This window comes from Netta rufina (genome assembly GCF_964035555.1).
Source record: "Netta rufina genome assembly, chromosome: 12".
In the NCBI taxonomy this organism is placed as follows: domain Eukaryota; kingdom Metazoa; phylum Chordata; class Aves; order Anseriformes; family Anatidae; genus Netta; species Netta rufina.
Genome location: NC_140135.1, coordinates 9,107,782 through 9,117,852, shown reverse-complemented (window position 1 = coordinate 9,117,852; position 10,071 = coordinate 9,107,782). Strand labels below are relative to the sequence as shown.

General features: G+C 40.0%; 1 protein-coding gene across 1 annotated transcript; it reads right to left on the bottom strand.

The window, feature by feature from the left end:
- Nucleotides 1-1,526: 1,526 nt before the first annotated feature.
- IDS (iduronate 2-sulfatase) lies at nt 1,527-10,071 on the bottom strand. Its single transcript, XM_084293910.1, has 9 exons — nt 9,940-10,071; nt 8,993-9,129; nt 8,290-8,467; nt 7,275-7,363; nt 5,813-6,013; nt 5,004-5,174; nt 4,233-4,359; nt 2,766-2,939; nt 1,527-2,089 (listed from the first exon to the last, which is right to left on the bottom strand). Exons 1-9 carry the CDS (start codon nt 10,025-10,027, stop codon nt 1,590-1,592), a joined length of 1,665 nt encoding a protein of 554 aa, XP_084150036.1. The 5' UTR covers nt 10,028-10,071; the 3' UTR covers nt 1,527-1,589.

The window sequence follows — 10,071 nt, the reverse complement described above, 5'->3', positions numbered from 1 at the left end:
CACACAGCTGCAGTATTTCACCCAGCTGAGGATCTCAGTATACATGCATAAGTGAGGGAAAGATATGTTTTCATCAGGATTAATAATGCTGCAGAACACAGAACATCTCGGGCAGAGTAAAACAAATGACAAGTTCATAAGAAATATATTCTTCTAATTGAGTTTAAGGCACTAAATAACTGATGTCTTCTAACAGAATCAGATTCATGGAGGGTATCTCTACATTAATTAGGAGTAAGACTGTCACATGGATTTTAATGAAATAAAGTTATGTCTATGGCTTCTCCAGGATATTAAAGTCAATTTATCTGAGGAAGACAAGTAATGGCTGGCTTTTTCTTTTCACAGAAATTAGAGGAACAGTTCATTGAGGAAGGCAGCAGGAGTTAGCAGTCAGAACAAGCTCTTATCTGCTAAGGTACAGATTCCAGAATTCTGAAAGCCTTGGTCACCAAAATGGAATTAAAGAAATCCAGCAGGCTGATAGAACACAGAACAAATTACTGTCATCACACTAGAGCAGAGTGTACCTCATGGCAGTGTGCAAGACATGCAGGTAGGGCTTAGCTTAGATGTAATATTCACCAAAAATATTTTTCTGAGCTTCAAGCTCCCAAACATGCTGACCTTAATTCATTCGGCCACATGGAAACATACTTACCAGCATAATCTTGGGCAACTACTGCTCCACATCTTGCATTGCCAGACAACACTAAAAACTTACAGCTAAATGAAAAGCTTTTATCCATCTTAGTGCAAATCAAGACTGCCAAACCCCACTTAGCATTTAAGAAAGCAAATATCCAAGTTTCCATCACTGGAGATGAGAAGTTACAGGACATGACAACCCTTAAGTATGCTGAGCAGTTCAACAACTAGACGTCAGCAAGCTACAAAAGCTAAAAGTTTCCATTTATTTTCACCTGTGGGGCCTCTTTGGACTGATCCTCACTACAAACCACAGAGGAGCATCCTGGTGTTACCTCAACCCCTCAGTCTTATTCAGTGTTTCAGTGACAAAGGCACTCATTGCATTCACATGAACTCAAAATTCAGACTCCCTCCTATAAGGCGGAATCTCCGATAATTCTTTTAAAAATAAACACTTTAAATTTTTGAATGAAACGAGAAATTTGCCTTTTAGTCCAGGCTGATGACAGCAGGCATCTCAGTTTCTCAATGCTATCAAATGTCTCCTTGATTACTCCAGCTCCAAGTCTCTTAGGTAAAGTTGATAGTATCTTACTGACACATTTTCTGCACAGCCTTTCAAGTACAATTTTTTCTCTTTTCCCACCTTTCACAGCCGTTTCAGCACAGATAACATTTCTTTTTCAGTCACTAGAGCACGGAAGAACATGATGTTTCACAGAATGGGCTCCATACCCTGTGCGTTCTTTGCAGATGTGTTTTCAAACAAGCACACAACACGAATGCAAAAGTAATTTCACTGACTACTTTAGTGTAATAAGGGCTGAAACAAGACAAAAGCATTAGCCAGTGTTTTTATACAAACAGGATTTTAATTCAGTCTTTGTTCTCTGTACAACAGAAAGGCTTTATACAAATAAAAAAAAAGTTGTTGAACCCTAGTGCTTAAAGAAGCCAAGAAGTTTTTTGAAAAGATGACCGTGTAAAGTATTGTTATAAATGTTATAATCCTGGTTGGGATCAGTCTCTACCACATACAACTCTCCTGCATGGACATCCTCAAAGTCAGCACTGAAATTGTTAGGATTAAACTGAACCCATACAGTATACCTGTAGTCAATTGTACGCATGGAATAGCCCATGATTCTGATGTCCTTCAGCTTTGGTTTGTCAGAGTTCCACTGAGGAGTGTCTGAAGGCCGGGGATATTGGCTGAATGCAACAGGTTCTTCAGTATGACACCTGTTATTGTCTTCACAACCATCCTCCGTCTCCACCTTCACTTCAGAGGAGTTAAAATAATGGACAATGCTTGCCCCCTCTGTGCACAGTGCAACACGAAATGAAGTCTTTGGGCATGCAGGAGGAACTTGCAAGCCAGCTAGTTCAGCAAGCGTCGAAAAGAGAGACACAAGCTCAACCACTTTTTTGCTTTGTCCTAGAAGAAGCATTAGAATACAAATAATGAAACATGATGATTTGTCAGACACTGGTGGAACACTTTAGGAACTTACTCTGACAATTAAATTGGTGTTTATTGTAAGTGCTTTGTACTGGGTTTGTGGGGTAACATAAGGCAATTAAGGTGTGTCGGTTTGCTCTGAGGATACTAGGCTATGAATTTGACATATTTTAATGAGAAGAGACTTTTGTGCTTATATTTCTCAAACGTGCAAACTCTTCAAGACAATGATATTCATCACTGAGAAAGAACTCTTCAGAAAGATGAAGCGCATTCCAGCATCAAACATTTAACCTAACTCCCTCCATCAAAACAGTTTCCAATGCCACCATTTTAAGCACAGATGCTACACAGAGAATGTTGACTTATCACTGTTGGAAAGATGGCAGCAGCCACTATTAAAGGTAGGTCAAATATCCTTTTAGGCATCTACACTACACAACAACAATGTGCATGTGGACTGACACAGGCACCTAGTGTTACCACTGAGCACTAAGGCATAGCTAACCAAAGTAAAACCTTGAGTCTAAACACAGAACATGCCCTTCACCATCTTGGTTCCCCATACAAGTTGCCTGTATGTGAAATATCGTTGCCTCACCACTTCTTTAAATACATCCACCACAAGCAAATAAAAGAACTGGAAACTTACCTTGAGGCACCAAGCCTAAATTACGGCTAAAGGGGTCAAGGTAGGGGAAGATCCTCCCTTGTTGGCTAGCAGCAGCAGATGTCATTCCTGGTACATAAAACATCAGTGGCACACGGGTAGCAACATCGAAATTGCTGTATTTTGCCCATTCACCATGTTCTCCAAGGGACCATCCTAGATGACACAGAGTATAATTTAGAGCAGATGCCAGCTTGTAATTTAGTAGTCATTTCTTTTTCACCATAAACTGACTCTAGCTGTTGAGGCCTCTAGTCTTATCAAGGTTATATTAACATGCAAGTAACAAATCTGTATTTAAACATAACAAGATTTCTCTCTAATGTGAAAACTATTTCAACAGCCATATAAATATTGCAACTTAATGCTCTCATATCAAGGAAATAATTAAACCCATCTCTATTTCCCCTTCCCTAACTAAGAATTATGAAATCTGCATTAAAACAGCATAAAGGAGGAGCTGTGGCATGTCAATTTTTTGAATCACTTGGCTAGCTATAGTACTGAAAACACTGTTTACAGTAACCGTAGGAAGGAAAAAGAGAAATTCTGTCTACAAACGAAAGCCCAAGTCAGAGTGGCAATTCAGGAGGAACATCTGGAGTTTCTCCAGTACCTGAAGTATTAATTCTTTTACTCTACAACTTGCAAGTGCACACTTACTCACAAAAGTCAATCCAAATTATATGTGTATTTTAAATTGTTTTGGTTAAGCCATATCCTGTTTTAAGGCAGCTAAACCACCTCAATTAAGGAGACCATCAGAGAGTTATCTTAATGAATACTAGATATTGAAACAAACAATTAAATGCTTGAGGTATTTGTCCCACTGTTCAAATTCAAACAGTTTGTTGTTTTTTTTTTCATGCATGTGTTTTTTGTTTTGTGGGTTTTTTTGTTGTTGTTGTTTTGTTTTAAAACCACCAGGATCTGGAATGTGCAGGACCCCAATTATTAAAGGGGAAATCAAATTGCTACCAGCTTAGATGTTCTACATGCAGCAATGACAAGTGCAAGAAAACACACTTCAGCAGCTAATGAGAAAGCCTGTCACCCACTGTACCAGATGGCCCTTTACAAATTGCAAAGGGGGAGAACGGGTGGCAATCCTTTAACAGCACTCTTCCCAGCAGGAATCACTCCTTGGGGTAGGAGGTGGGAATACAGAAAGCTCAACCCAGCATCCTGGCAGACAGCCTTATAACTCGCTGATCACTATTACTCATCGGAAACTCAATTTGATTAAAGACAGAGGTGCCTGCAGTGGAACAAAACTGCAGTCACAGAGGCCTGTGTCAGTCCATTAGCTAGGGACACACCAGCCAGATATACAAGGTACGGCAGCTCCACTCTACATTATATAAACGTGCACTTGATTCATATGCTAGCTCTGAGTTGCACAATTAAAAAGTTAATAGCAGTGAGCTAAAGGAAGATTTAAATGCTTACCATGATCAGCAGTAAAAACTACCATTGTACTACTTGAGAGTCCTACATCATCCAAAGCATTCAGGAGCCGGCCAACTTGCATATCCAGGTAAGAAACTGCTGCGTAATAGCTCTGACGAATCTGACGCTGCAAGTTAAGAAAACAGGAGAGAAGAAAAAAAGAGCTCCTCCATTCCACCCCACACAAATCGAAGAACCGGTGGGTGGCGTTATAAGCATTGTTGAATTAAAGGATTTGACTTGTAAAGCCTGTTTCTCAAGTGTCCGTAGCCTGATTAATGTCACAGATGAGAAGGTAAATAGGCACAGGGGCAGTTAGAAAGCGTTAACTATTTCCTAGAAGCTTTTTCAGGCAACATGTTGCAAACCAATCAGATCTGCTCTCCTCAAGGTCCAGTGAGTGTTTATGTTCACTTATGCACTTTGAAGGCAAAGAGAATCTTACAAAAGATGTACTAAAGGGAGGCTTGAAACAGAAGCAGATCCAGTTGATGAAAACAAATATACATTCTCTTATATACAAACACTTATCCATCAGCAGCAAGAACAGAAAACAGAAAGAACCAGGAGCACACACTAATATCACTGATTGGTAGTTGACCTCTTCCCTCCTGACCCCAGTCACAGAGAAGGTTTTCCTTAAAAACTTAAATGTGGCAGCATGCAGAAGAGAGCATTCAGCTTTTGGAAGCTGACAGTTGCTGAATACTTCAGAACATCTAAGAGCAGCCTCCTGCTCCCTTGCATTTGAATAAGTTATTGACGGCTTACCTGGAAGTCATCTGGAAGTGGTCCATAAGGGAAACTAACATTTAATGCTTTCACATCATCTCTCTGTCTGATATCCATCCAGGGGTTGTATGCCACAGAAGGTAGCTTCTTAGGCACCCAGGGATCTGGGGCTAATGTGATGTTTTCCAAAGGGTACAACTTCAGAAATTCCTTTGCAATGCAAACACACATAAAAGATTATCCTCAGCTCTAAGGCCTCCTGTAAAATTGCATCGTAAAGCAGCAACTGTTTCTCCTTGCATGACCCTTCTGTAATATTCTTTAGTTTATAAGGCTTCACCTGCCCCAAAGTATAAAAGGTAGCAATGGTATTTTAATTAACCCTAACTCCTGAAAAATTCTGAGTTAGTAAGTGGTATTGTACCTAAAAAAAAAAAATTTAAAAAAATTAAAAAAAAAAAAGCCTCCTGTCTCATAGCCACCCTGAAATAAAAAGCCCAACATTGTTTCCTCTGAAATAAGTAGAAGTTTTGATACCGACTCAAATGGAGAGAACAAGATCTTGTAAGACCTCATTATGTCACACTCCATCAAGCTAAACAGCATCTCCTTGCAATAGCTGTCACACTACTATGGCGGTAGGAGCCTGACTTTTGGCTGACTGGTCACAACTCCCTCATTAAACATTTTGAAATTCAACACAGACAACTGCTAAAATTACACTGAGCCAACGCTGTTTTTCATCTTGCTTCCCAGAAACAGTAACAATAAAGCATTCATGAAACAGCTTTGAAAAGAAAAAAAGCACTTGTCTAAATTCCTTTCCCCACAGTCTTCAGGTTCCTCACCTGCGGGTACCTCAATGGGATATGTGGTTTGTGGTAACCAACAGCCAGGAAGAATTTTTGCTTCTGGGTTTTCATAACATTCAGTAAGCGTATGGCCTCTTCGGTGCTTTGAATATCAGGCAGAGTACCACCAGGCATTTCTGTCACATCGACTGGGCACACCAAGTTTGCATAAAGTCTTCCATCTTTTCCCCTGCAAGTCTTTGAAAAAAGAATTAGTTAAGTAATTTCTGTAAAAGCAAAGAAGTAATCCTCTGTTCCGTAGCTATCAAACCATTTCTCAGGCTTTCTTTATCAGCAAAAGGTTCTGCAGATTGGATACAAAATGGAATTTCAGAATTTCTACGAACACTGGAAGCACCAAGTACATTGATGACTGAGACAGAAAGTTTCAGAGGTTGAAGAATGCACTTAATACATAGCAGCTTCCACGTCTAAGGAAAAGCAGAATCCTCTCTAAAGCTGGCCAGAAGATTAGAAGTAGTCACACAGGAAAACACACAGCTTCTATAATGAATAGCATCTCTGACCTACTGGCAAGAAGGTAGAACATGGTTACTCTATACACATGCAGTTTTGCTCCTTCTGATCCCAAGAGCTCATAGAAAGCTGCCTTGAATCTACTACTACCTCATTAATTTCTGAGCAAGTGCCAGCAATGGCTGACATACAGTCAGCAAGGAAAGATAAATTAGACTACATGGCTGCCAAGAAAAGGTGGCCTCAGCAGGGTGCTTGGGAGAGTTGTTAATGAACATAAAGCAAAGTATGTCATGGATGCAAACAGTGTTGTTAAAATCAGAATTTCTCAGCAGCAAATGCAAGAACAAATATCACCAAGAATGCCTGTAGCCTCATGGCTGGACCTCCAAGCCTTGCAATGTATAGCCTCCATCACGGGATGTTAGTATAGCACTTGCATAAATGCAAAACAGATTCTTTTAGGCAACGCTTAAGAGTAACAAACATTCCAGAAAATTGAATCAGACAGTTTCAGATAATTTAAAGATTATTTTAATTATGAATTCCACTCCCCATCTCAGCTCTTTATTGAATTGATTTAAATTCACCAAGCCCATGACAACGTTTTGTCACTGAACAGCACAAGATTAGTATGAAAGCTGACAATAGCACTTCTCAGATAAAAGACTTCATGACCTAGACACAAATTAAAATCATTTGCAAGCACCTTTATATTGCAGAACCATATTTCCAAATTCTGATTTCTAAATACTTAAGAATGAGCACCTGAGTTAACATGACACACCTAACTGAAGCATAGATCTTCTCTTGGAAGTCTGGGCAACAGTATCAAACTGGACTAGTTGTTTCCCTGCAGTGTTACAATCACTAAAACAGAGTATAGGCTTGTGCTCCAGATGGAGAACTTGGTTGTACCCAAAAAACATCCCACAAATTACCCTTACCTTATCATTGTTAGCATCCCACAAATTACCCTTACCTTATCATTTTCATATTTTTCAGTAGAAGGATGAAAGGGTGGAATGGACCAGCTATATGGATAGTCATCATGGTAATTGGATGAAACCCCTGAAAAGTGTAAAGAGTGAAGACATAAGAAATGCTCTAGTAGTTAACTAAATCAGGAAAAGCTCAAACAAATTTGTTTTCAGTTTTGGTTTGTGTTTTTTTGTTTTTTGTTTTTTTTTTTGTTTTGTTTTGTTTTTTTTTTTTTGTTTTGTTTTGTTTTGTTTGAATTCTGCATTCTAAATGTAGAAATATTCGAAATGGTCTTTGACAACTCAGAAAGCAAAGAAAATATCCAAGAAATAAAAGTCAAAAAGTCTAAGGCAATTTTCCCTGAAATATGTTATTATTGGGGAAAGAGACTCAAGCTTCTCAAAGAATCTTACTTTAGGAAAGAAAAAGAAAAAAAAAGAAAAAAAAGCAGGATTAATAATATGTATATCCCTAATCATATCAACTGAATGGCTATATATCCATACAAGTGTAGTTCTCTAATAAAGAATTACTAGAAAGAGCATCACGTTAAGTATTATATTTTTTTTAAACTCAGTTGTGTTATTGCTTTTTAATTAGCGAACCAACTGCCTATTTAACTGGGAGTATCAGACATATATTCTAAGCCTCCCAGTCCAGACAGCCAATCGTGAAACATGAAATGTGTACATGCAGAACCATGACAATGTTCAGTTGTTTCATCTTTAGCAGTTACCTAATTTCCAGACATGTTCTGAGAATTGCAAACATTTGTTCCCAGAATCCCTAAACAATACATGAAAATATTTGTTAGATAATGCTCATCTAATAAATCTTGAGGCATTACAGATGAATGTAAGATTAAGATTCAAAGACAACCTATAATTCAGTCTGCCCCATGATAACAATTCAAGTCATCCACCTAGACAGGAATCACATAGCTCATACTTATATGTAAAGTCTGTTTATGGGAATATATAAAAAGTATTTTAAGCAGAGGAAAATTCAAACCGTACCAGGATGAAAAACTTTCCCTACAGACATGGTCATGTAGCCATTCTCCTTGAAATACTGGGGCATTGTGGAATAGTTTCCTGCATGTACTCTCCAGTAGGAGTAGAAATCATACAGTCGGGTAGTATCAGGCCTGCGTCCAGTAAGAAATGACACTCTACTTGGAGCGCACACAGCTTGCTGAGGAGAGAGACATCCAAAAAGAGAACCAGAACATAAAGCAAAACACAATATATCGCCAGCAACCTACAAACTTAGACATGGCTGGGCAAAACATCCAAAAGCTCAGAACCGCAGCGAAATGTTTTATATTACTTCAAGCTGGGATGAACAGCATCCTTATTAAGAATATAAATTTTCAACTGTAAAATAATTATCATGAATGATGAAAGAAAATAATTTTAATTTAGTAAAGCAGCATTTTTAAAGCAGCATTTTACTGTTAATAGTGAAAGTGTTTGAGTGATATAATGCTCCTCCAAGGTGCTAAAGAAATACAAGCATTCAAGTGACCTGGTTTTGTTTCTTACCTTAGTAAAGATAAGTCCATACGTTACAGTTCAGCCTAACCATCTGTTTTCCACTAGAACTACTTAATTTCTTTTTTTTTTCCCCCAAAGATCTGCCTAACAGGCAATGCCTAAAACCTACTGTAATAACACTAGTGTGTATTTCACAGAGATAAAACATTTTTGACTATCTCACCTGTGCATACGCATTGTTGAACATAACACTTTGAGAAGCAAGTTGATCAATGTTTGGTGATTTTACAAGTTTATCTCCATAACAACCCAAAACAGGACGTAGGTCATCCACAACTATAAACAAGACATTCATGCCATCTAAAAGAAAACAGAATTAGGCCATATTAGCTTGAGCTCCAGTACATAAAAGCTAGCGCATGCAGACTGAATGCCTCCTGGAAGTTTTCTGTATCAAATATTAACCATGAAGTGGACTTGAGAAAAATCATGGAATCTTTTAATCAAATTATCTGATGGCTTTGTAGGGATAAATACCGGGATTTATAAGGTAAATACTGGGATTCATTCCTTCAACATGTAGGAACTCAGAGGTTCCCTTCTTGTTTGGCCCAGGCAGAACTATGGTATTTTTCACTTCCCTTTTAATTTCACCGCTTCCTCCCACAGCACGTTTGCTCTTCGGCTACCGTCAGCTTTGTACAGAAAAAGCGGTGAAAGTCTTTTATGGTTCTACCTACTTCTGAGCTTTACGAACAAGTGGAAGAAGGATTGTGCCGGTGAACATCAGATACTGCCACGCTATGCAAACAGAAAGGTTAAATAAATAAATAAACAAACCTATCTGGCATGGCACGTGCATGTTTTTAAATACCCCTTTTTTTAAATACCCCTTCAGGCAGGGAGCTATATGGCGGTTCAACCACCACACACGCTGCCGGCAGCACCTCAGATGAGCAGCAGCAGCCTCCCAAGCAGCTTTACCAAAGCCCTGAGCGGCTCAAACCCCAAAGCCAGCGTGGGGAAGGCTCTGGTGCCCCCAGCAGCCCGCAGCCCTCCAGCAGCGCCGTGCCCCCGGGGACCACCCTTCACCCGGGACCCCCGCGCCGCCTTGCCCGGGCCGGGGGCTCTCAGCCCGGCCGCACCCCCTGCCCCCGGGGCCCGCAGCACCTGGGCGCCCCGCAGCCTCCACAGCGAGCACGCAGCCGGCGGCCAGCAGGCAGAGGCAGAGGCACAGCCCCAGCCGAGCCGCCGCCATGTCGCGGGGCCGGGCCGGCGGCCTCCGCCCCGGGGCGGGCTCCC

Bases quoted from the DNA above. Each gene is read 5' to 3' on its own strand.
- IDS (XM_084293910.1), bottom strand. From the start codon at position 10,027: ATGGCGGCGGCTCGGCTGGGGCTGTGCCTCTGCCTCTGCCTGCTGGCC. The intron at 5,175-5,812 runs GTGAGGAACCTG...TGCATTGCAAAG, and splicing joins TCCCATTGAGGTACCCGCAG to GAATTTCTGAAGTTGTACCC. The intron at 4,360-5,003 runs GTAAGCCGTCAA...CTTAACTTGCAG, and splicing joins CACTTCCAGATGACTTCCAG to CGTCAGATTCGTCAGAGCTA.